This window comes from Panthera uncia, assembly GCF_023721935.1.
Source record: "Panthera uncia isolate 11264 chromosome C1 unlocalized genomic scaffold, Puncia_PCG_1.0 HiC_scaffold_3, whole genome shotgun sequence".
In the NCBI taxonomy this organism is placed as follows: Eukaryota; Metazoa; Chordata; class Mammalia; order Carnivora; family Felidae; genus Panthera; species Panthera uncia.
In genome coordinates this window covers 26044601-26072384 of record NW_026057584.1, presented here as the reverse complement: position 1 = coordinate 26072384, position 27784 = coordinate 26044601, and the positions used below count along the sequence as shown (strand labels likewise).

Genomic DNA, 27784 nt, shown 5'->3' with positions numbered 1-27784 from the left:
ATTTGGTAGATGTGAAATATGGGCAAGTCATTTAACCTTTGCTGAGCCTTAGTTTCTTGAGCTATAAAATGGGGAGAGCAGTATCTACCTCAGAGGGATAGAGTGGAGGTCGAAACAGATGGTCCAGGACCTATAGTAATATCCTTAATGAATAGTAGCAGTTTATTTTATTACTGTTTTGAATGTTCCTAATTTATTAAAAAATAAAAATCAATTTCATAGAACATTTTGAAAAATATTGGTTTATTTATTAATTAAAGACTTTCACTCTAACTTTGAGCTCCCATTTAGTGCAATGGACTCCAATTTTTGCTTATAGGTTGGTACTTCTTTTTTTTTTTTAATTTTAGAAATTATTTTGAAGTCTTTCAAGTAAAAAACTTTTTGTATGCATTTAATCAAGGAATTAGTTTTTAAGCCTCTAAAATATTAACTCTGCTAATAAACTAAGAATAATAAGCAAATAAAAATATTATTATAGTACAAAGAATAAATCTTCCTAAAGGTTCTGCAAAGATGTATATTGAACATAAAAATGATAAAAGAAGCTTAAGTGCACTTATAAATATGCAGAACTGTGGATTATTGTTTTCCATACTGTTTACAATGCATTTAAGCACTCAATTGCAGGGTATTTGCTTAGGCAGTAATATAATTTCTCTCATCAAAGAGAAATTAGCTTTATCCCTTTTAAGAGTATTTCAGACTGATTTCAAATAATGATAAAATACATTTGGTGCACATCTATTATTTCAGCAGTTCTAATATTCATTAGGTTATTAAAACAAATACAAATTATGTCTAGATAAATGGCCATTCAGATATAATAATATTTTCTAATATTAATAACAATGTAGTATTTATGCACTTATAAAGTGTGAGGCCTTTAATGTTTATTATCTTATTTAACTTTTCTAGTGACCTTGTGAAGCTAACAGCTATTATTATTCTAATTTTACAGACATGAAGCCTGGACAGAGTTTCACAGAGGGAACTAAGATGGGAAGGGACTTTGAACTTTAAAAAAAAAATCTTGATGTTTTGACTGCTCATAAGAGATTAAGGTTAAAGATTCAGAGACTGCTTGTCAGGCAAATAGTAAGGAAACAGGAACTCAAATCAGTTTATTGGGTACTGTAGACAGGTGCCAAGGTGGCAGTAAAAGAGAGAGGGTGTACAAATGGGAGGTAAGATTTAGACTGGACTTTAGTGGAGAGATTATGTAGAGTTTAGATAAGGGAGAAGACAAAAGGAGAAAAGAAGCAAAGGCAGTGAAGGGTAAGTGGGGCAGAATGCTTGTGAGCAGGAGTGCACATAGTTGGGACATTGAGTAGGAGGTCTTCTTGGAGGGGAGGAGAATGATAACAGATAAAGCTGGAGAGTCTTATTTTTTAATGTATTTTATTTTATTTTATTTTATTTTATTTTATCTTATTTTATCTTATTATTGTCAAGTTAACTAACATACAGCGTAGTCTTGGCTTCAGGAGTAGAATCCCATGATTTCATCACTTACATACAACACCCAGTGCTCATGTCAACAAATGCCCTCCTCAATGCCCATCACCCATTTTCCCCACCCTCCTGCCCCCCAGCCCCATCAACCCTCAGTTTGTTCTCTGTATTTAAGAGTCTCTTATGGTTTGTCTCCCTCTCTGTATCTTATTTTTCCCTCCCTTCCCCTGTGGTCAAGCTGGAGAGTCTTAATTGTCCCCTTGATGGGGATGAGTTTACACTTTGTTCTTTAGGCAAAGGGAAACTTTGGAGAAAGCAAGTATAGGAGACTTGGTGAAGCAGTTTTGTAGGATAATTAATCTGAATGTGAAAGGCTGGGGTGGAGGGGAACAGGAGAAGTGAGTGTGAAAAGGAGAGATCTATGCCTATTTAGGAAATTACAACAGTAGTCCAAGGAACACTTGATTACAGTGTAAAGTACATGGTGAAAATATTAATTGGATAGATTTCCTTTCTCTAATTGTCATGCATGTAAATGTCACACATTCATGTGTAGTTGTGTGGAAGCCTGATATGGTAATCATGTGTAATTGTATGGAACTCTTCCATAGATTTAAGCATGTAAGTGCTTGGAAAGTAAGAACCCAGTTTGTTTATCTCTGTAGCATAACTTAATATTATCCACTGATGGGAGAAATGCAAGTATCAAAGCATGGTAAGCATTTTCACTAAGGAAATGAAGGCAGTTGTTCAGTCACCATGAAGTTGCCCCAGTGGCTGATATTGTGGGTGTCTTTTACAGGCATGCGGTGGCTGCATCATATCAGTTGGGGGTCAGATTCCAAACAACCTGGCAGTCCCTCTATACAAGAATGGTGTCAAGATCATGGGCACGAGCCCTCTGCAGATTGACAGGGCCGAGGATCGCTCTATCTTCTCAGCTGTCTTGGATGAGCTGAAGGTGGCTCAGGCACCCTGGAAAGCTGTGAACACTTTGGTAAGGAGAGAAACACATGTCTGTTTTAATGTTCGCTTTTGAAGAGTCGTAGCATGAATGTTAACTACTGCAGACATTAACTCCCGGGCAGAGAGAAGACACTGGGCTTAGTGACTTTACTTTAAAGCTGGTATATTTCCATGATTGCGGTTAAATGTTGGTTACAAATTGGTAGGAGTATTCTCATTAAGATTCAGACAATGAAAAACATTCAAACTATTTTTGAACTGGATTTGGTATATAGAATTAGAAACTAGGAAGTTTATATATTTCGAATGCCCAATTTACATTTTAATGGTGTCTTTTGAGAGAAAGAATAAAAAGAGTTGTGTTACCACTTGTTCTAAAGATATCTTTCTGCAGAGCTATTGAATCTTTTAAACTATTTGTGCATTTTGTTGTTGTCGTTTCTATCAATCAGAACGAGGCACTGGAATTTGCGAAGTCTGTGGGCTACCCCTGCTTGTTGAGACCTTCCTATGTTTTGAGGTAATATATCTTTCCCCCAAAGTAATGATTTAAAAATCAGGAGATACAGAACTGCATGCTGTATGCTAATTGCACTTGACTTTGATATGTGAAATCTGCAAATCCATCCACAATCCCCAAACCAACATGGCTGGATGGAGGACCTATGCACAGACCTTCAGTTTACTGCCTTTGTCTCGGAGTGACAGTGAGAGTCTATATCCTCCGTCTTAGAAGCCTGGCTTACGGCATCTCCTTGCCACATTGAGGGAGGATAGTTTCAATTAGCGAAGAGAACAATTAAAAAAAAAAACCCTAAAACTAAAAAGGAAAACCAGCCAGAACAAACCCGGGATATCTGTCTCCAATATCTGTTTCCCAGTACACAGAAATGGCAGCTTGTCTCAGACTGTTGTCAACACCTCCTGATGGTGCCTCTGGTCTGAACTTTTGAGTTTTTGAGAGCACATTTTTAAGAGATAAATTGTAATGGTGAGGGACATGGAAAGTGAGGATCTTTTATATTAAACTTTGAAACGAAGTTCTATCATCAAAGGAGAAGTTTTGAATTATCACTTCATCTCTTCAGATGTTACCACATGTAAGCACCTACTTCACTGAACAGGGGATAATAAGAGAAACATAATTTGCTGTGCACCATTTGAAAGTGTAAATGGAATTTGAGATGGGGTCCTTTAAAACAATGAAAAATTTAAAATGAGGTGGAAAACTGTCCTTTTTATTTAAATGACATTTTGTGTAAATCACAGTCAAATAATACTTCTTCATTGAGGTATTAATGCAAATTAATTTAAACAACACACAGACATTTACGGGAGGGTTGCAGAAAGCAGCTTTGACTACTGTGCTGCCTTTCTGATCTCTGTAATCTGTCTCTTTGTTCCAGTTTCCTACACTGTGAATTAGCAATGTTATTGCCTTAGCCTTCCTGTCTTAGACATTGAGTGCTCTTTATGCAAAATTTTGTAATAGAGTAGAAAAGGTAAAGAAAATGCTACTTTTTAAAAAGAAGTGGAAAGTAGTGTGTTTCTTCCTTATTCTTTCCCTTCTCTTATTCCTCCTTCTTTCCTGCCTTCCCATCTCACTTTGAAAATATCAAAATTCAGTGTAAATTAATGTCAGCGTTCTTTCTCAAGCAGTTAGTGAGAAGGACACAGTTGAATACCTTTCAGTCAGTTCCTGTACATTATATTTGCAAATGTTACTAAAAATTTTATTCTTTTGTAACCTGGTTGGTAGTAGAATGACCTGCTTTGACAGCAGACCTGTGGGTAAGATCAGCCATTGGCAATGACCTCTGAAGAAACGGGGAAGAATAGCTAGATCCTGGGATGAATGTTGTCAAGATTTAAGAATCTCCTGGAACCAGCAGAGTGAAAACACGGAACCAGAAAGGAAAAACTTTGAGTTACTGCCATCTCTAGAGCTATGTGGTTCTCTTTGGACATTATCACAGTTCTCACCCTCAACTTGGGTGACTCTTTTGTTGATCGTTCTGATGATTAAATGGAGTAAAGTCTTAATTTAGAAAAAAAGCAAGTTCTTACTCAGTCCAGACTGGAACTAGAGGTTTCCTGGAACTGTTCTGAGAAGCAATCAAGACCAGAATGCTTTATTTCCAAAGTGATGAAAGAAACTGACTTGTCCTCCTCTCATTTCCAGTGGGTCAGCCATGAACGTGGTATTCTCTGAGGATGAGATGAAAAAATTCCTAGAGGAGGCCACTAGAGTCTCACAGGTAGTGTCTGATTTCTTCCTGGTGACTTTTACTTCTGATAGTTGCTATCTTATTTCATAGGTTTTTCTTTTCACACTATGTTAGAGTGGTTTTCCCTTTTATTTGCTACCCACTAGTCTCCTATATATGGAAATAAGAAAACTCAAATGCATTTAACTGTATTTAGATCCTTAGGGTTAGTGGAAGAAGACCAGTGCATGTTTCGTCGCAACATTTATATGGTTTTAGACTCCAGGAGTGAGCCTGGATAAACATTCTTGACTGTTCATAAGTTAGGTGCTAGTCAAGTTATCCCTGGGGTTCTCAGCCTCAAGGACTGCCCGATCAAGCTCATTATCTATCAGTGAAGGCTTTCCTGATTTTTAATTCTCACACTTGGAGAAACTTTGCCTTAGTCAACCCTGCAATTTTATTATTTTTTTTAATTTTTTTTTTAAATTTTTTTAATGTTTATTTATTTTTGAGACAGAGAGAGACAGAGCATGAATGGGGGAGGGTCAGAGAGAGAGGGAGACACAGAATCGGAAGCAGGCTCCAGGCTCTGAGCTGTCAGCACAGAGCCGGATGCGGGGCTCGAACCCACGAACCGTGAGATCATGACCTGAGCCGAAGTCGGACGCCCAACCGACTGAGCCACCCAGGCGCCCCTATTTTTTTTAATTTTTAAAATGTTTATTTATTTTGAGAGAGTGAGTAGCGAGGGCAGAGAGAGAGGGAGAGAGACAATTCCAAGCAGGATTCCAGCGTGGAGCCTATCACGGGGCTCTATCCCACAAACTGTGAGATCATGACCTGAGCTGATATCAAGAGTCAGACCCTCAACCGACTGAGATACCCAGGTGCCCCAACCCTGCATTTTTAATAGTAAAACCCTTTGCTCACTTATTGATTTTTTTTTCATTTTGGTACATTCCACTTGCCAGTTAATAAAAATGTTTATAATTTTGTAGTGATTTAACTACTTTCCTCCACTGCCCTCAGCTTTTATTTTATCCCTTGGTATTACCTCGGTGTGATCCACTTAAGATTTACCCAGTAGGGTTATTGATCTGCAGACCTTGTACTGTGAAGGATGAAAGTAATATTTGCCTTTTAAAAGCTTTCAAAAGCTTGTTGGGTTTTAAGAAAGAGAGAGAGAGAGAGAGAGAGAGCACAACTCATAGAGAAGAGTTTGATGTTTGGCAAGTAGAATTTGGAGGGAGCTGAAGAGTAAAGTCTGAAGCATTTCAAAGAGGAATAAAATAACGTGGTCTGTGCCTCCTCATGAAGCCAGACCTCATTTCTGTGTGGTGGTTGCCCGCCCAAGGACATTGGAGCAGTAAAGAAAATAGCTAAGGATAAAGGGTGAGAAAGACAGAGTGTAAAAGAAGAAAACCAAATAGATTTTGATTCGGTTTGAAAGTCGATGGCTGAGGAGGGATTCTCTCCAGTGGGCCAGTTTTCATTAATGTGCCTGGGAGCAAGACACAGTCTTCTTCTCTATTTCACTTCCTGCAAGTGTCCAGGCAAACTCCCCTTCTGAGAAACCAGTTACACCCAGCTGGTCTCATGTGAATGATAAGACAGGTGTCCTCTCTTTTCTGCCTGGAACACTGGATCTTGCAGGACCTCTATTCATAGAATATTTTAAATATATATATATTTTACTGCTAGCATATGGATGGAACCCACACTGGACCAAAGTTTTATAATGGAGATGTCCTGACTGAGTACATTCTGGTTCAAGGATTCCCATCAAACTCCAGCAGAATCTGGAATACTCAGTTCAGTGACTCTGAAGTAAAGATAGATCCCATCAATCATTCATCTATTTATGTATTCATTCATGTTACCACCTGCTATATAATGGCATTGTTCTCAGTATCAGAGGCTACATTCATACAAAGAGAGATACGGTCTGCTCTCACAGAGGACTCTCTTTACTAGGGACATGAAGCTTCAAATAATTAGAATTAAATATAATAAGTATTGATATAATAAAATACAAGATACTGAGGAAGAGTGTAAATGAGATACATCCCTAAAAAAGGGCTTTTTAAATTAATTTAAAATGGTTTATTTAGAATTAACTGGATGAAAGTTTTATATTGTGGGTGTAAATAGAAGAAAGTAGAGTAAAGTAAAGGTTCAAGCCTGAGAAAGAGCATGGGGTTTCTAGAAACTGTTAAAGGATTCAGTATATGGCTAGGACACCAACATGGTAGAGGAGAAGATAGATTCGGTAGGGAGCAGACAAAGAGAACCTTGTCAGTTATACTGACTTTGGATTTTAGTCATAATTTCTGATTTTAGTCATACTAGAGTATGGAGAGTGAATTCTGGGGCAAGACTGAATTCATGGAAGAAGGTTAGGGGCTGTTGCTATAGTTCAGATTAGAGATGACAGTGCCTTGGATCAGAGTAATAATAGTAAAGATAAAGGGACATACATACATTCTAGAAATATTGAGATGGTCATTGGAGGCAGTTAGTGAATAGAAGGAAGTAGATGGTGAAAGAGTATCTGATAAAGGATGATTCCTGAGCTTCTGCCTTGGACAACTGGATGGATGGTGGTACCATTTATTAAAATAAGAGAACATGGGAGAAGGAGAAATTTTAGAGAAGGAGATTATATATTTATTTTTTTGACCTTTTGTATAAGGTGCCTATGAGAAATCTAAGCAGAGATGCTTCAAAAGCAGTGGGTTATACAGATTTTAAATCGAGAATCAACGTCATGGCTAGTGATAGAAATGTACATATAGTTTTGGAAATAAATATATCATTTTAGTCAGAGTCTCAAGAATGGAAGCAATCACCAAGGAGACAGTATAGAGGAAGAAGAATAGCTAAAGCAGAGACAAGAGGGATACCCGCATTTAAGGACTGACCAGAGAAAAAAGAACATGAAGGAGCCTGACAGAGAAGCAGGAAAAGGTAGTTTATGGAAATAAATGGAAGAAACTATTTTAAGAAGGCCAACAATGTATAGTGCTGCAGAAAAATAGAAATTTATTAAATTGTCTTTCCTGGGGTGCCTGGGTGGCTCAGTCAGTTAAGCATCTGACTCTTGTTTTTTTGGCTCAGGTCATGATCTCATGGTTCATGAGTTTGAGCCCCGAGTCAGACTACACTGACAGTGAGGAGCCTGCTTGGGGTTGTCTATCTCCCTCTCTCCCTGCCCCTCCCCCACTCATGCTGTCTCTGTCTCTCTCAAATAAATAAACTTAAAAAAAAAAAGAAATTTTCTTCCTCAACATGGTGAGGACTATTTCATGGATTTGTTCAAATGTCCAGGATGGTGGATGCTATTATTCCCCCACTCAGATCCCTTTACCTGTGGAAGCACCTATCCCTAACAGTAGTGATAGCTGATAACACTTACCAGCTACACTTCTCTGAGTAACTATCCTCAGTCAGATGAGAGCTTCATCAACAAGGAGGCAAGATCCCTCACATCACCACCACCCTGAAAACACTAGACAATGAGTGACCTTTGCCTCAAGATGGGACTTACTCTGTGTTGCAGTTCGTGTTCCAGAGCTCCCTAGGGGGTAAGGCCAAATTCAGTCTCCACTGAGACCATAGATTTACTAGCTTCTTCCTGCTGCCCCATCCAGCTTCCCTTTCTCTCTCTCTTTCTTTCTCTTCCTTTCTCTCTTTCTTTCTCACTTTCCCTTTCTTTCCTTCTTTCTTTCTCTTTCTCTTTCTTTCTTTCTTTCTTTCTTTCCAAATGTTTATTTATTTTGAGAGAGAGAGAGAGAGAGAGAGAAGGATGGGCAGAGAGAGAGGGAGAGAGAGAATCCTAAGCAAGGTCCATGCTATCAAAACAGAGCCTGAGGCAGGGCTCAATCTCACGAACTGCAAGATCATGACCTGAGCCAAAATCAAGAACTGGATGCTTAATTGACTGAGCCACCTAGGTCCCCCCCCTCCAATCCTGCTTTTCTAACTCCCTACATAAATCACCTGAACAAGGATCCCTGTCTCAAGATTGGCTAGAGAAGCTAAGATAGCTGGTAAACTTTTCTTTCTTTCGATTATGCTATTATAGTCATAATACAGAAGAAATCCCATATAGTTCTTAACACAGCTCCAGCAAGCCTGCTGAGGGAAAAATTTGGGTATTTAAAGAAGAAGGAACAGAGATGGAAAGAAATCTTTTTTGTTTTCTTGGCTAATAAACAGCTAGATATCTAGTCAGCTTTTGAAGAAAATGAAGTATGGAAATTGGCCTCTTTAATAGAAGAGAGAATTTTATTTATGGCATAAAACATTGGTGGTTTCCAATTTTCCACAAAATTCCTTTTCATTTCAAGTGTTCTACTAAAGGAGATAAAGTATATGAAATGTAATACATATGCATGAGATGAACTCTATGATAGTGGCCCAAAGGAGCTTGTGTTCAGAGGAAAAGAAGATGTTTGGAGAAGGCTGAGGGGAGGAGGTAGCATCTGAGTCAGGCCTTGAAGGAAGAGTTGAGGTTTGAAAGATGAACCTGAGGAGAGAAGGTGGGGTGCACATGGAGAAGAGAGGCATGGAGACGGGGAACAGCAGGGTCTGGTAAGCAAACAAGTGGTGCAACTTGCGGGCGCTTGGGGCAAAGAGGAGAGGAGATACCTGAACCCTGGAGCTCCTCAGTCAACCTCTTCATTTCATCTGGAGAAAGCAAGCAGTTGTCCAGGTGTGGAGGGCATCACTGCACTGTCATGAAAGAGCTGGGAATGGGGCATGAGAAGGGTCTAAAACAGTGGAGAAAGGAAGGACCTTTTAAGATTAATAAAGTGAAATGTTGCAAATGCCGCGTGTTAGAAATGGTTTAGAGCATGTCCGTTCCAAGTAACAGAGGCCACCTTTGACCTAACAAAACCTCAACAAAATAATGAGATTCTCCTAAGTTCTCTTGCAGTCTCCTGGAGAGAACTGGTGTAGGACCTTACAATGCTTGGAAAAGATGAGTGTAGAAGAGAGAAAGAACTTGAACCAATATATATATATTATATATATAATATATATATATATATATATAATATATATAAATATAGTATATATTATATATAATATAAATATAATATAAATATATATAAATAATATATATAATTATAAATAAAATAGAGAGATATTCATAACTCTGGGAACAGAGATGGGACCCCCAGTGGACCCTCTCCTCAGCCCCCTCTTTTCTCTCACTCACTTAAAAGTCTATATTTGAAATTTCAGCCCTCACGTTCAATTCACTGAGTACTCAAAACTGAAGAAAGACCGTCTGCCTCACTGAAAGCAGAGAATGACCTTGTTCTTACTGAACAAACTGGCTAATGAGTTTGTGTAATGTGTTTGGCATTAAGATTTTTGCAAGTATTACCCTGGGATTTGCTTAAGGTATACAATTTTTACCTGACACTGTACACATACTGTCAGTTAAAGATTCTGCCCTTCTGTTTTCCTTGATAACAGGAACACCCAGTGGTGCTGACAAAGTTTATCGAGGGGGCCCGGGAAGTAGAAATGGACGCTGTTGGCAAAGATGGAAGAGTAAGTGTTTTATCCCTATATCCTAGATCCGTGCCTTCTCATCAGGTTTTCTTTTCTTTTCTTTTCTTTTTTTCCTTAGCGGTTTTGAAACAACACAGATTAGAGGTCATTGTTTCTACAAAACATGTCTCTAATAATAGTGGACAAGCTGCTCAGTCCAAAAAAAAATTTCAGTTTCACTGACAATTTAGTTGATGTGTCATGGGAGTCATATATCCTGTGTTTTATGCTATTAGAATTCCTCTTTGATGATATTCAAAATTAATTATCATCCTGTATTCATCATTCTTTTTGATAGATTTTTCTCTCATTTTCTTTTGTCTGTGGGTTTCCTTTTATGTTTCAACAAGTATTATAAAAACATCCAATACTTTGCTTTCTGAAGTTCCTGATTGAATCCCTAGATTTTCTCCTCTCTTGATTTCCCAGCCTCCACTCTTTTATTGCATTAATAAAGACAAAACTCAACAGAGTGGGGTGGATAAGGATAATAACATAAAATTTGTTTACCAAATCACATCTTGTATTGCTAACACAATGAATGCCTCCAACTTCAGGGAAAAATGAAGATGTGAGAAATGCTTTCCTTTAGTTTGCCTGGTGCACTAATAAGGCACTTATGATTTATCTTGAAATATAGGAAGTTATGTTTTAGGGACTCCATGTCATTTTATTTGCTTTAATGAAAACTGAAAAAAGTTGTTCTTCATTTTCTACTTGGTAAATACTTCAAAACACTACTGAAAATGTTAAATCTTCTTTTTGGCTTTTTTGTCTTCCAGATTAACAGTTCAAAGTAGGGTTTTTTGCATGTTGCATGAACATACATATATGAAACATATGCTGTGATATATATACATACACACACACACACACACGTATATACATATATACGCAGTAATGATGACTTCATACCACAGAATCATACAATCGTGAGTTTAAGCACCCTTGAAATCATTTATTTTAACCCCACACCCCCAAGGATGAGAATTCTCTTTACAGCATCACCAGAAAGTGCTCACCTGTTTTCTGTTTAATAACTTTGGTTACACAGAACACAGAAATTTGTCAGGTTAAAAGGTATCTCATATATATATATATATATATATATATATATATATATATATATATACATCTCATTTATTTTTTTTTTTGAAGTAAAGTGTGCTTCCCTAGAATTTTTTTGTTTCTGACCTCTGGCCTCCAGAATTGTAGAGCATATGGTTAATCTTCCCCCCTTTCAACATTTTAAGTATTTTAATACTCAGGTATAACATAAGAGGGATGTAATCATACCAGTGTCAAAGTGGAGAATGTAAGACTGGCCTAGAGAAATTTGTGCTTTTTCAAATATTGTGCTGGTAAAGTAATGCTGGTCTGTTGGCCTGGTTTGGTTCCAATTTGCTAGGATATGCTCTTAACCTAAGCTTCTCACAGACATCAACCACTGCTTATCAGCCTAGACTCCTTCTTTTGGAAATGATCCAGGTTATTCACATAATTTTTAAACAGTCACACTCAGAAATGGACATAGTACTTCAGCTACATTATGATTTTTTTCAGAGCTCAGTGGCAATATTGCCTCCCCATCTCTAGACACTATAAAAAAATCTGAGTGCTTACTATGCACTAAATATCATGTCAAACACCGAATACGTGTTCGTTCTTATCCTTATAAACATTCTGTGAGACAGATACCATTGTTAGCACTGTCTTATCAGAAACCAAGCCTGTAAGATAAAGTACCTTGCCCAGGTCACAGAGCTCATAAGTGACAGCAGGAAACTCAAATTTTACTCTGCTTTAAGTCATTTATAAATCTGATAAACAAATCATGTCTGTAATTTATTTGTTTTTTTACAGTTGCCCAGTTATTCTCCCCCACAGTCAGCTTTATCATTTCCCAAAGACACACATAGAATTAACATTCAGGTTATGGCGACTGAGACCATAAACTTTGGAATGTGACAGATAAGGCTTGAAAATCCTGAGTTGGCCATACAGGAGTCACATGCACTTGGATTATTTCTTCTTATATTGCTTTAGTCTCCTCACCTCTAAGAGAAGACAAGAATAATTGCCTCTTGCTTCCCTTCTTTATCAAATTTCAATTTTTTTAATGTTTATTTTTAAGAAAGAGAGAGACAGAGCACAAGCAGGGGAGGGGCGGAGAGAGGCAGGCTCCAGGCTCTGATCTGTCAGCACAGAGCCTGATGTGGGGCTTGAAATCAGGAACCCGTGAGATCATAACCTGAGGCAAAAGCAGATGCTTAACCGATTGAGCCACCCAGGTGCCCTCTCAAATTTCAATTTAAAAATCTCTTAATCTTTAGATCTGAGGCCTTCTTTCTGGTCCACCTAAGTTGTAACATACACCCAGCTGTTCACCTCTCCCATCTTTTCTTTTCCAGTGTCTAAAACCTAATCTGGAAGGAAAAGATAAAGATCCCTCCTGTGCCTCCCAAATGCTTGTTTCCTATTCTTAAAAGTCAACATGAGTCACTTTAGTTGTCCTCTTTTCCCATTATTTGTACCCATTCCAGTCAATGGAGGAGGGAGGTCAGCTCAGCCACTGTCAGCTGCCCTGGGGCAGTCTGTCACTGCACAGGGAGGTGGCTAAGTCTACATGTGCAGCCCTTCATATTCCTCTCATCAAGGACTGAGCGAAGGAACTAGTCAATGCTCTAGGCATCTGTTAGAATGGCGGGGTTTTTGGGGGGAGTGAGTGGCGAGGCAGTAGCTTCACTGAAATAGGTGCCTGACAACTCTTTCTAAAATCTTCTTTTGGCCAGGTTATCTCCCATGCCATTTCTGAACATGTGGAAGATGCAGGTGTACACTCAGGAGATGCTACTCTGATGCTGCCCACACAAACCATCAGCCAAGGAGCCATTGAAAAGGTCATCATCTACAAATAAAAGTGCAAGGGGAGAGGCAAAAATTTAAAAAAAAAATGTTTTAAGGAGTAATGTAGGACATGCCCCAGGTGAAGTGTATTATAAGGGGAACTTTCTTGCTCTGAGTCTGCTGGATATTTTAGAGATAACAATTTCCTTCTTGCCCTTTAAAAAAAATAAGTTTATTTATTTATTTATTGAGAGAGAGAGAGAGAGAGAGAGAGAGCGAGCATAAGTAGAGGAGGGGCAGAGAGAGAGAGAGAGAGAGAGAGGGAGAGAGAGAATCCCAAGCATGCTCTGTGCTATCAGTGCAGAGCCCAACGTGGGGCTCGAACTCATGAACCATGAGATCATGACCTGAGCCAAGATCAAGATTCAGATGTTTAACCAACTGAGCCTCCTTCCTGCCCTTTTGAGCCCACTTGGTTGTATGCTAGTGTAGTGATTCTTGAACTTCAGTGGTGCCATAACAGCCTGGCGAACTTGCTAAAATATAGATTGCTGGACCCTATCCCCAGTTTCTGACTAAGTACTTCTAAGCAGGGCCCCAAGATTTTCATTTTTAACAAGTCCCCAAGTGATGCTGTTTCTGTTGCTATTGGTTTGGGGATCCCATTTGGAGAACACTACTGCAGATGATTCCAATGTTTGAGAGCCACTTAGGTGAGCGGCATGTAAAGCTATGTTTTTCAGTTAGAAGCAGGGATGCAGCAGTCATGTAGGAACCTTCTGGAACCTATGTTTTCACTTCTACCCTAACTCTCATCTCAAACCAGCACTTTCTGATATGTCTCTTTGAACCTTTCTTTTGGAAACATTGCTTTAAAGATCTTCCCAAGAATGGTGCCTCAGTACTAAATAGGCACTGCTAGGTGTTCTCAGAGACCATCATCTTAAATAATTCACGTGGACATTCCTTAGTCTTTAGGTATGTTAGGTCAGTCTAGGCTTTTTCAGTGAACCTTTCCAATAATCCTGCCATCAAAATCTAGGCAGGCCTATCTGGCTAGGTGTATGTTGGGCAGGATTCTGAAGATCTTACCTTGTTCTAGAAGGTGAAGGTAGCAGGTTATGTTGTAACACCAGTTTCATAAGAGAACATTGTCCTCAGATTTCAAGTGTACTTCAGTTTCTCATATCGGTATAATTGACCTCAAGAACTCAGATTTTTCCAAATCCCTCAGAGTTCAATGTACCACGGACTCTACTTCCTCTAATGACCAGTGTAGTTGCTGAATCCCTTTTGTGAAAGTAATGAATGAGGTGCTCTCGTTTCTTGCTGCCAGTGCCCCCGCATTGCATGGGTACCATCTGGCTCTGGTTGGATAGAGGGGTTTGTATATGTGACATGCAGAACCTCCCTGCAAGGAAACATCATTTTTTTCTGACCATAATATCTACCCTTGTAGAGTCCAGGGCAAGAGAAAAAGTACATCAAGGAAATCTCTCTGGTCTCTTTGCTTTGAGTGCTTTGTCATTTCAGGGCCTGCTCTTCTCAGCAGGTAGGTCAGGAGATTAATAGACAGTTTGGACTGCAGTTTCTGGTGCTGAAGCACCCAGACTGAAAGAATTATTTAGCCCTCAAAGTAAAACCAGAGTATATAACGGTGGCTAGATAGAGACCTTTGGCAGAAAGATAATTTTGTAAAATTATGTGTTCTCTTCCTTGCTAGCCTGTTATGAATATTTAGTGCACATTATTATTTTGTTAACAGACGCCTACTAGTGGCTTCTCTTATTATTATTGCCATTATTATTGTTACGGTTATTAGTGGAGATGTAGCTCTCCTTAAAGAGAAATTAAAGAAACCTAACTTTAAGGTGCTGTAGCTTTTTCATTGTGTTTTCCAACTAAGGTATGCTCTTTAGCACTACTATCATTGTCCTTTGGATCTAGGTGAAGGATGCTACCCGAAAGATTGCAAAGGCCTTTGCCATCTCTGGTCCATTCAACGTCCAGTTTCTTGTCAAAGGAAACGACGTCTTGGTAAGAAATGCCAAGGTGCTTGAGAGAACACCACGGCTGTGTCAGCTTATGTCGGTCTGTGTCCCTCTGGTAATCTTCTCCATGAGCACAATCACAGAGCAACTGAGACTCCTGCTGCAATTTGTGTCTGAGTGTGGGTTGTTGCACAGCATATAATGCCTGCCTTGTTTGAAGACACAGGCCCTTGGTGGCACTGATCTCTCAGTCACAATTACATAAAGCACTCTGATCTGCTGAGAAAGAAGATCACTGTCTGCCCTCTACAGTGTAGTATAGATGGACACAGTGACTGTCATAAAATAATCTGAATATGTAGAATGGTCACAAATTACTTGCACTGAGGTTTTAGATCCTGTTTACCAAAAGTAGTTAAATCAACTAGACTAGTCTTTTTTTTTTTAATGCTTTTATTTATTTTTGAAACAGAGAGAGACAGAGCATGAGCAGGGGAAGGGCAGAGAGAGAGGGAGACACAGAATCTGAAGCAGGCTCCAGGCTATGAGCTGTCAGCACAGAGCCCGACGCGGGGCTTGAACTCACGGACTGTGAGATCATGACCTGAGCTGAAGTCGGACGCTTAAGTGACTGAGCCACACAGATGCCCCTACACTAGTCTTAATTAATTTAATGTAACCAATCAGTAACCGCTATTGGTTCAGCATCTACTACGTGAAGGCATAAGGTGGTAATAACAATGTGTAAACAACAGTCTCTGCTTTCAAAGATATTCAGTGTGGTGAGGACTGGGAAGAAGAGGACTTTGCAGATAACTGTAACACAAGTTAGAGTATAACTTGTGGGAGGAATGTGCAAATCGATGGTATTGGAGTCCCAGAACAGAGAGAGCATGTCTGCTAGCTTGTGTGTGTGTGTGTGTGTGTGTGTGTGTGTGTGTGTATGCACATGTATGTGCCCACACATGTATCTGGGTGCCATATACCTGGTTTGAGGTGGATTTCAAAGAAGATTTTATATTTTAAACTGGATCTTAAAGAATAGCTGGAATATTGACAAGTAAAGGAAGGTAGAGAGGACATTACACATAGAACATCTAAGAGAAAATTTGGCATATTTTAGGAGATAGTGACTAGTTAGCGAAATTATTTTTCTAGGGAAATAGTGGAAGGTAAACTTAGAATGTAAAAATGGGGTCAGGGAAATGGTATAAGATAATGTAGAGAGGTATATATTGAAGCAAGGGAATAGAAGGCCTTCAAGGACTAGAGTTTAATTTGATGGCCAGTGGAATCCCAGTGAAGGCTTTTTGGTAGGGATGTGGCATTATCTGAGCTCTGCATTGAAATCTATCAGCAGTGTGTGGGGATGAAATTGTGGAAAGTAGATGAAAAAAAGTCAGAATTCAAAGATAGTGACTAAAAAGAAAATGGTTAGTAAAAGTACAAGCAGTGGGAAGAGAAGTCAGAGGCTGGCAAAACAAGAGCTGGGTCCCAGTGAAAAACAACTAGAACCCAAGTGGCAGGGAGAATATTTATATTGCCATTGGCTCTCAACATCCTCTTATTTTTTTTTTAATTTTGTCATGTCTCCAGGTGATTGAGTGTAACCTGAGAGCTTCTCGATCCTTCCCCTTTGTTTCCAAAACACTGGGGGTAGACTTCATTGATGTGGCCACCAAAGTGATGATTGAAGAGAACATTGACGAGAAACCTCTTCCAACATTGGACCATCCCATAATTCCTGCTGACTATGTTGCAATTAAGGTAACATTAAACAAAATCTATTAGTCATTTTTTTTAAGTTTCAAGGAAATTAAAGGAAAAATTTTTCATCAAAAATAATTTCAAGGGGTGCCTGGTTGGTTTAGACAGTAAGAGCATGCAACTCTTGATCTGGTGGTCGTGAGTTCAAGCCCCACGCTAGATGTGGAGCTTACTTAAAACATTTTTTTTAATAAAGTGAAAAAAAAGATCTTGACACTTCCTGAACCTTCTAACTAAAGTGCTGGACTAGGGATTTACGATGTTTCCTTTGAATAACACGATGCAGTTGCACCACAGACAACTTTATATGAACTTTTATCCATTTCAAAAATTAAAAAAAAAATCATTTAGAATTGCATAACTTGAAAACCAACTAGCTGAGTGAATTATAAACGATATTAATGTGGCCCATAGTGATGGTGTCAGTTTAGTTGGTAAACAGCAATTCTGGACATATTTTGTTAGGACAAGGCTTGAATCGTGCCCCTTTTGAGCTATGCCAAGGCTTCAGGAATGCAGGGATCTTGGAAATTGTTACTCCGTGGTGTTGGTTAAATTCTAACTACCTTGGCCACCTTGACTAGTCCCTACTTTCTTCAGCGGCACAATGTTTCCACTTGAAAAGTTGAAATAGCAGTTGCTATTCATGGTGGTGCCATGTAGGTCATGAAATTGATGGCACCTTTATGAAGATTGACCAGAAAAATTTAAGATTTGTTCACTAATTTCCAATATATATGTATATTCCTAAAAATACATTAATAACAAAGCCATTGTGCTCCTTTAGATGTATCAGTATGCTCATGCACAGAGTATTTATTTATTTTTTTTATTTTTAATTTTCTTCGAGAGAGTACACGTGCACGCATGCACAAGCCAGGGAGAGGCAAAAGGAGAGGGAGAGAGAGAGAGAGAGACAGAGACAGAGAGAGAGAGAGAGAGAGAGAGAGAGAGACAAAGAGAGACAGAGAGAGAGAGAGAGAGAGAGAGAGAGAGAGAGAATTCCAGTCAGGCTCCATGCTCAGCACAGAGCCCATCACAGGGCTTGATTCTATGACCCTGGGATCATGACCGAGCCAACTGAAGAGTCAAATACTTAACCAACTGAGCCACTCAGGCGCCACCCCAATGCACAGAATATTTATAATTATGACCTTTACTTCATGGGGCAAGTATGAAGATTAGTGAGATATTATATAAATATATTTAAATATTTTAGAAAAAGCATACGATGGGGCTCCTGGGTGGCTCAGTCGGTTAAGCGTCCGACTTCGGCTCAGGTCATGATCTCACGGCTCGTGAGTTTGAGCCCCGTGTCGGGCTCTGTGCTGACAGCTCAGAGCCTGGAGCCTGTTTCAGATTCTGTGTCTCCCTCTCTCTCTCTGACCCTCCCCTGTTCGTCCTCTGTCTCTCTCTGTCTCAAAAGTAAATAAACGTTTAAAAAAAAAAAAAAAAGAAAAAGCATACGATGAAATTAACTTATATTGTGTGATGTATTTTTGTGATATTTACATTCTTTGGATGCCTTCAAAAGATTGCCATTCCTATATGTACTAGTGACCTCAACCATAATTGTGTTTATAGCTGAGACCAACTTCTGACATTTACAGTGGAAGCTTTAAGTTGAAACTATAAATCAAAAAATATTTATTGATCTTACTTAACTCAATAATTTAGGATGCCTTGGGTTTTATAGTGCATTATTATATTGGGGACGGGTAGCACTTTATTCCTGGAGACTAATGACATGGCATAAATTGTTAAAGCTTTCAGTAGGAATTATACATAAGTAAAAATACATAGGACTATACATAGGTACAAATACATAGGATTTTTTTTTGTTTGAGACCAATAAGTAGAAGGCCCTGAAAAATATTTTTCCACTGGTAATTTATATATGAATTTCAATTTCATGTTTCTTTATTCATAGACAAGATATATACATACAATCACACACATCTGTGTATGAAACAATTGCCAGCTAAAAATGGTATTGAGAGATAGGTATGCATTTTTGAAAATGCACTTTGAAATGCATTTTGAAAATGCACAACTGAAAATGTATCTTTCAGTTTACAGCTTTCCTAATTACATTTATACGAGTCTTGACTTCTTTTTAAATTTTTATTAGTGTTTATTTATTTTTGAGAGAGAGTGAGACAGAGCACAAGTGGAGGAGGGGCAGAGAGAGAGAGGGAGACATAGAGTCTTGAAGCAGGCTCCAGGCTCTGAGCTGTCAGCTCAGAGCCCAACACGGGGCTCGAACTCACGAACCATGAGATCATGACCTGAGCCGAAGTTGGATGCTTAATCGACTCAGCCACCCAGGCGCCCCATATGAATCTTGACTTCTTAAAAAAGAATTACTTGTCTGTGCTGACAGCTCAGAGCCTGGAGCCTGCTTCGGATGCTGTATCTCCCTGTCTCTCTGCTCCTCCCCCGCTCATGCTCTGTCTCTCTCTTTCTCTCTCTCTCTCTCTCTCTCTCTCTCTCCTTCAAAAATAAATAAAAACATTAAGAAAAATTAAAAAAGAAAGAACTACTTATTTATAGTCACTCTTAACATAGGCCTAGTGAGGTGGGTGGATGTCAACAGATGAGGGTACAGAGAAGCTGGAGTGCAGAAATGTATAATAACTTGACTAAGAATGACCTAGTGAAAGGACCCTGAACTAGAACTCCCAGGAGAATTTAGAAGGGTGCCAGAGTCAAAGGAAAAATAGTCCAGACTAGACAAATGGGTATATCAAGGAACAAGAATTAGGTTCTTAGTGAATTGCACTGATAAAATAATTGAAAAGGAAACACTCCTATCTATGTTCTAGTTCATATGAGAGTTCTGGGCCAAAGTGGTTCCGAAGCAGAATGTTTTCAAAGCTTTTTAAGAGGTGTCAACAACAGTTTCATGCTTTAGAAGTCATCTTACAGACAGACATTTCTGGCGTGGTTGCTTGTTGCAAGTTCAAATGATCAGAAAAAGAAGAGGAATGTTTCAAAAGCCTACCAAGAAAAAAAATGTGTTTGAACTCTGTGTTTGGGGAAACCAATGCCCAGTAGACTTTGTTTGAATTCACTCCAATAAGAATATGTGTAGGCCAGATTAGAAACACTGGCCTAGACTGGTCACAGGGGCCCTATTTACAGAAATAATTTGTGATTATTTAACCCAAGTTTTTGGCCAAGAGCTCAAGAAATTCTTGGAACAGAGTTTTAAAGCTATTTTTCAAGTCAGATGCTTGGACCAAAGAAAGTTTTTACGTGTCTACCATAGCCTAAATGAATCCTATGAGAGACGGTTCGTTCACTAAATATATTTATCCTCTCTTATTCCTTTTATACCTTTCTCTCACATATTTTTCCTCCCCATTGTTTCTGACAGGCTCCAATGTTTTCTTGGCCCCGGTTGAGGGATGCTGACCCCATTCTGCGATGTGAAATGGCTTCCACTGGAGAGGTAACTAGTTAATGATCCTTGAACACTTTCATTAAAAGATTTCATACTTTGAAATCCATGGTTTTATGATCTGAATATAATGCAGTAAGTAAGCTATTAAGAAGTAAGGGGAATGCAAACTTCTGTTATCAGAGTAAGTCTGAAAGGGCCTAAGATTTTTCAGCTAAAGAAAAATCTTGTACTTTTATGGACCAGAGTTTAAATTTTCGCCTATATTTGACTTGTGAATACAATATACGTGTTCCTAACTCATTTCCACATTACACATTGCAGCACAGCTTCCAAATATTTCTTTAGATGTCTAAGTAGATATCTCCTGGGTATTTCTGCTTTATTTTAAGGTCTCTGTGTAATAGTACTTCCCACCCTCACCCCTCATCCACTTGCTACTATGAAATTAGATCGTTGGATTTTTACTAGCAATATGTAGAATGATTGTACAGCATTAAAAAGATCATGGGCTTAAACACTGTGGAATCTGTAGATAAATGCAAAAATCCCAGAACAACTTTCAAAGCAACTTTAACCTCCTGGGGATTATCTAAAACCTATGATGGGATTGGCCACTGGATGTCCCTCTTCACTTGTGTTGGGACTCTTGTCGGCTGAAGGTTTCTTTAAGAATGTGAACTGTGTTTCTTGTAAAGAGCTGTCAGATTCTAGAGAGTTCCCTACATGTCAGTGTCAGGACATTTTATGAATCACCTAGCCCATGACAGACTTACTAGCTACAACCTTCAGATTCTCATCAGTGCACATCAGAGTGGCAACATCAGACTGTGAGGCATCCTTGTTTTTTTGCTATTAAGGAACACCTGAAAGGAGAAAAATATTTAATTGCAATACATACGTGATGTTTTATATGGTTGCCTGGTTACGAGCAGCATCTGTGCCAAGAAGGCAAGTGAGACAGGATGGCAGGCAGTGAGGAATAAATGGCTATCTTGTTTGTATTTGGATTAGAGATTACCTTCTTTTAGCTCCTTTGCTGCTGCGTTTAATTTAATAGTTGAGAAAACCTAACTTTAAAGTGATGGGCCTGCATTACATTTCTCAGCTGTTTAAGGAAATACCCTTCAGGTTCATCTCGATCCCGTGGTTATTCAGTAGCAGGGCTGTTTTGGGCGGATCCAAGGTTCAGATCAGAAAGAGATCTGTTTTTCTTTGTGCTGTTTTCTCTAGTGCGGTAAACTTGTTTTCAATCCTATGTCCATTCTGCCTCCAGACATACATTATTGGAGTTGTGGAAATAAGAAAATATGAAAGAATTAGAAACTCAGCTCACCTTTGTTGTATCTGTTTCAGAAGTATAGAGATCATTCTTCTTCCATGATTAGAGTCACACCTCCAAGTGTCACTGAGTGTGATGTTACAAGGTCTATTTCATACCCGAAATGAGAATAATAATTCTAGCTGAGTGAAATCTCAGGCTTCAAAGAGACATTTTCAGTGTTCAAGTGGCTTGTTGTGGGGTTGAATAAACCTTTAGCTCTTGATCTAGCTATGGGTGTTTTGTTTTCTCAGTGGCAAGGTGGGGATGGTAGTCCCAAGCTTGACTTGAATATCTGACCACGTTCTATGATTTTTTGTAGAAGATTGATGAAACCTCTTCTTTGTTGTTGTATCTGCTTTTATGATGTGATTGCCTGGTCCTATCACTAGAATTTGGGTTTCATTAACTTAGGTTGACATTACTTAAGCTAGTTGGCCATTAATTGACCAAAGAAAATGTTCACTGTTGAGTGAAAAGCAGCAGGTACTGGTGGTTGGCTGAAGGTCATAGTCATGAGAACATCCTTTTCACAGTAAGGGAGTCATTTGCTTCAAGAATGAATTTAGCCATCATCAATGTTATTTACTACAATGGTGGTTCTGTACCTGTGCCAAATGATGATATGCATGGCAGAATCTACTTCCATCATGCTCAAATATACCACTTGCTCTATAGTTATGGTGGCCATTTGACTTGTAGCTATATTGTAGCATAATTACCCTACATGAAACCTCTGCATATCCTAATATTATATGTTAGTTTGGAATTGTTTTTTGTTTGTTTGTTTGTTTGTTTGTTTGTTTTGTTTTGTTCTACCTATGGATGTGGTATTCAGAACTAGTAGCAGAGTATTTGGGTTCATTTTATGAAAATGATTTTTAAAAAAGGTCCTTTGAGATTTTCATGCATTTATTGAATTTCTCAGAAAACTTTCTCATAAGCTGTACAAAATGACTACTCACCAATTGATCAGTAGTTATGCATTTGTGCTACTGACCCATGAATTCATGCACTGTGGCCTAGCATACATAACATATACTGTTATTTAAACATTAAGTCCATATTAACATTTGGTAACTCACCACATTATGGATCAGAAGCTGTGATTTGTGTCCAAATAACTCACAGTAGAATCCAGTTATGTTGCTCCATGGAGTGTTGTTGGATAGAGAAAGAATTGCTTATTCATTCATTATGCTTAATTAAAAACATAAGATACATCTGCCCCAGCCAGGCTTTTAATCCCGGGATTCAGACTGCATGGTCTTTGGGCAACTCAATAAAATCTAGCAAAGGAGTTTATGAATAAAGTGCTTTCTATTTGCATTTCTTTTTTTTTTGGTAAGGGTTGTTGACTAGTATTGGCTTCTTTTTATTTTATTTTTTAATTTATTCTAAACAGGTGGCTTGCTTTGGTGAAGGCATTCATACAGCTTTCCTAAAGGCAATGCTTTCCACAGGCTTTAAGATACCCCAGAAAGGCATCCTGATTGGAATCCAGGTGAGTGGTTTGTTGTTGTGTGCACGCCCCTGGGCACAGGCTAGGAATGGCTGTGTCAAGGACCTTAACTGTAGTATAAAAGAAGGGAGATTTGTTCTAAGTTTCACTAAAGAAAACAGCAACTAATAGAAAAACTGGACACTTGTTCTCTATATGTTCCCTGAGTTTTTCCCTTTCCCACTGCGGCAGGCAATACAAATAAGTGCATAAATAAAAAGAACAGAAAGATAAAGTCTCTAGTGAAAAGGGATTTGTTCTGAAAAGGATCTAGGATGCCTTAAAAAGGAGTCTCTTCTACTCCTTGGTTATATCTGTTATAGATGTTCTGCTCCTTGTTCTTCCTCCTTAGCCCCTGAACAAATGCTTTCCATAAAGTTGGGTCTCACCTCATCTTTTTCTCTCTGTCTCTAGCACTTGGCTTTCCCCTTTGCCAACTCATGTCTGTGGTATCCACTGTTCTATCCATAGCTGTCAACTTTAAATCCTTATCCTCAGTCATCCCATATTTCCAACAATCTCCTGTATTGTTGGACCTCTATCTGGATGTCTCAAACCCAAATACTTCCAAGCTGAAGCTATATTATCCCTTCCCAACCTCTGTTCCTTTCTTCCTTACATTGATTCATTCACATTTCAATTTCTACTATAGATCTACAACTTACGGCGGGGTTATATCTCAATAAACTCATCACAAGTTGAAAATACCATGCATTTACTATACCTGCCCTACTGAGCATCACAGCTTAGTGTAGCCTACGTTGAAGTGTGTTCAGAACACTTCATGTCAGCCTACAGTGGGGCAGAATCATCTAACACAAAGGCTATTTGTAATAAAGTGTTAAATATCTCATGTAATTTACTGAATACTTTACTGGAAGTGAAAAGTAGAATGGTTATAAATGTATTGGCTATTTGCCCTCATGGTTGTATGGCTGACTGGGATCTGTTGCTGCCCTACATCCCAAAAGATTGACCTGCTGCACATTGCTAGCGTGGAAAAGATCAAAATTCAAAATTTGAAGTATGGTTTCTACTGAACGTGTATGGCTTTCACATGATTTTAAAGCTGAACTTTTTGAAGTTGAGGACTGCCTGTAAATGTCAAAGATCCAAAGCTGGAGAAGATGTGGGCATTATTTGAAGAATTTTCTCAGTCTGAAACTCCATGACTAATTGAAAGTTCTTGAAGATGAGTAACTTAATGGGCTTAAGAAAGTCAGCAGAGCCCACAATACACTCTGGAGGTTCTTGAAATATTATTATTTGGTAAAGTCTTCTAAGTCAAAGCAAGGTGAAATAATTATAAGAGAGCATCTTTATGCAATTAAAAGGGCATTATTGTTTTACTATGGCAAATCAAGTGGAAATCTTAGGGCAAAATGGTAGCTGGGAAACTTCTATTACTCCTTGGAATAATTATTGTAAGAATGTACAGACTGTTCTGTTTATAAATTTCCTGAAAAAATACTAAATGCTTCCCACCTGGTCATTCACTTACATTTGAGATTCGTAATTCTTGGATCATACAAAAACAATAGATGGTCTTATATATCACCCCTACTGTACTTGTAATAAGCTCAAACCCTGCATGGTTACATGAAAATTAATAACAAATATAATTCGAGCAGTACCAGGTATTCTCAAGTCAGTGGGTGATTATTATAGATACCATCTCATTAGGGTGTCTTAATATCAGTAAATTAGACTCTCGAGGCTGGATGGGTAGTGGCTTTGGAGAAGTTTCTGCAAAGAGCAACTTGGAATTTTGCTTCATAAAGATGCCAGAAGGGAGATGGTGAACAGTTAGAGCAGAGGCTAACGAAATGACTTGTAATTGTGAAGCTTAAGGGCAGTTTAGAGACACATCACACCATATGAGAGACTCATCATGTTATAAATGGGTACTCAGTCTTATTAAGTCACAAGTATGAGAATATTTTCCCAACTTCCAGTTATGGCTTAAAGTTTAATGTGAGGCCTGGGGGCATTCAGAGGAGACCATGCCCTTAGTCCCCATCTTCACAACTAATCATAATAGTGCTAACATTTTAAAATACCAGTTTAAGAAGGCAGTGATGTATAAAATTGTGCCTTGTTTGGTTCCAGGGCTTCCAGGAAATATTAAGCAAAAATTAACTTGATCCCTCTGAAGTATTTGCGTGATTTTGGCATCAGTGAACTGAATTTTTTGCTTTGTAGGGGGGAAAAGAGGGTTGTGTAGGGTAAAAAGAGTTTTCTTAATGGAATGAGGTTCTGCCCATTGAATTTTTATCTTTCAGTACATTCTGTTTTAAAGAAATCAGTGTTCCAGCAGCTACACGTGTTCTTGCAAAGAACTTTTTTCCTGCGTATAAGTGCACATGCTTGGGCTTTAGATATGTATCTCTTTTAATTACAAAGTTTAAAAAGCATATTTAAAGAAATGTTTGGTGTAAAATTATATTTAATAAAATATTTGTAGCTGTGGTAAAATCGGTCGTCAGGAGGTGGACAAGAATCACTTTCTGACCTACTTAAATGGGAGGCACGGAAGAGCCGCCATTACCAGCAGTTATTGGCTGGCCCATCGTTACTATCTGGGGGATTTTCTTTGAGAGTGATTTTTAAAAACGCATAGGCATAAATTTAAGTGAACAATATGACAGAATATACTAACTAGAGATTTCATAGCTATAAAACCCACTGGGTATCTTCTTTGATAGAATGGAATGAACTCTAACGTCAGCCTTTTACCCAAACTTCATAGCAACTGTGGATGAAGTAATTAAGGTTCCATATTTTAGTATACATTGTACTTAAAAAAATAATTTTCTTTACTATGATTCAGCTTGGTCCAAATAATTTGTATAAACTCATTTGAATATATATTTCAGAACTGACAAGGACCTAAAAAAGTACTGCTAATATATAAATGGGCATTAGGACCAGTAAATACAAAGGGATGCATTTAGTTGAGGCACTTAATAAAGTTCTAAGAAAGGAATCCACAACTGTATTTTGATTTCTTAAGATTCTCATTTGTTCAGCCTAATGCTGTGTAGACTTTTCTCACAGAAGAACAGCCAGCACCACTGCAGTTAATTTGCTTTATTCCTTCATGTATAAATGAGGAGGGTGGTCGATACCTGTCCCATTTATTTGAAGTAAAGGTCTCCTTTTCTCTTTATCTCCCCACCCTGCCCGAGCTTCCTGCTATGAATAGGAAGATTTAATTGAAGATACCTTAACTTATTAATATTCACAATAGGTTGCAAGAGAAAGCTGGGGGAAAAGAGAACTATGGAGGAGAGATAAAAGTAACTCTGAGCCAGGCAACATTTTTTCTTAATTTTGGTAGTTTAACACATATTCTAAATAGTAAATCATTACTAGCAAGTATCAGCCACTTCTCAACATTTAGTAGAGTGTGTGTGTGTGTGTGTGTGTGTGTGTGTGTGTGTGTGTGTGTGTTGGAGGGGGAGGGCACACACATGCTAATTTGTTATATTGCAATCTTCCTAACTTCTTATTTCTCTTCTCTTTCCCACCCTACTCCTTTACACACATGGACCCTCTGTTTCTGCTCCTCCCAAAGTTAAATCCTATGGGTCGAATTACCTGGGGAATTTGAAATATTCATAACATCAATTGCATATAACTAGAACTTAAGAGGAAAAGGAATCAAGATTTAGATTTTGTCAAAGGATTCTTGTCAGCTTAACTGTTACATGCACTGGGTCTCTAACAAGAGGCTTTCCATAGGCCTAGCTCCTAACATAAGAAAGGCATAATGCAGGTTTATATGACAACAAAATCATCTTTGATTTTCCTGCAGTATTTCCAGCCTCCTTTCATCCCATCAGGATTTATTTTTAGTTGCTATGAGTAGGCAATCTGTCTTGTTTTGAAGTTTTCTGGAACACCCTTTAACAATAAATGATTTACTCTACAGTAGATCAAGAGCGCTCACTGTTTTTCCCCCTCTGATTGGGCTATTCAGTGATGTTTGTGGAGTGGTGAGCACCATCCTGACATCTGCACTTCAGCATTGCTCAGAAACACAAAGCAAGCATTTTATTTGAAAAAGACAACTCCAAGTGACATGAATAACCTTTTATCTTCAATACAGAATCATTAGGAACAACCATAGCGTTGTCGATGCAGACGTCCCTGTAGAGTCTGCAGGCACCACACAATATTAACTTGGCTTTCTGTTCTGCAGCCAGAAGTTGGAGTAATGTGAAAATGATAATTGGAGGAAATATATATATTTTTTTTCATTTTTAAAAGACTTTCCTTCTTATAAACATTTTCCAGGAAATAAATCAGTTTGTACTTTTCACCTTTAGTAACAAATGGTTTCTTACCCAGGTATTTTCAATCAGCTATTAAATCTGGGGCTACTCAGATGCAAGCTGACAGACGTAATTTCTTTTTGTAGAGAGGCTGTTTTATGTGTCACAAGTGTTCAATACATGTTTGATAGAAGTTTATAATGTGGCTATGAAAGCCAACACCCTAGACCAGAAGGCAGAGTGGTTCCCCGGCTGGGAACTGCCAATACTGTCATGTTGGATATTTATCTTTTCCACTTGGGGGACAGCATTGAAACAGCTCCATAATGAGGTTCTGACTGGTGTCTGCAGGTCTTAGAGGACTTGCTGACTTATTTTACTTTAAAATAGAAAAGAAAAAAAAATTACATTCTGGTACTCCTTCCTCAACATTTTTCACTGTGACTTTGGCCAAGGTTAATGCATCTTCACCTCAAATTAC

The 27784-nt window shown here is 38.5% G+C and overlaps 1 protein-coding gene across 1 annotated transcript in view; it reads left to right on the top strand.

Moving 5' to 3' along the window:
* The window catches only part of CPS1 (carbamoyl-phosphate synthase 1), a 128915-nt gene that overhangs the window by 93805 nt on the left and 7326 nt on the right, over positions 1-27784 (top strand). Inside the window, exons 26-34 of the mRNA XM_049614985.1 lie at positions 2258-2452; positions 2874-2941; positions 4604-4679; positions 10119-10196; positions 12989-13096; positions 14991-15080; positions 16631-16801; positions 20181-20255; positions 22931-23029. Coding sequence (XP_049470942.1) covers positions 2258-2452; positions 2874-2941; positions 4604-4679; positions 10119-10196; positions 12989-13096; positions 14991-15080; positions 16631-16801; positions 20181-20255; positions 22931-23029 — 960 coding nt within the window. The remainder of the gene's footprint in view (positions 1-2257; positions 2453-2873; positions 2942-4603; positions 4680-10118; positions 10197-12988; positions 13097-14990; positions 15081-16630; positions 16802-20180; positions 20256-22930; positions 23030-27784) is intronic.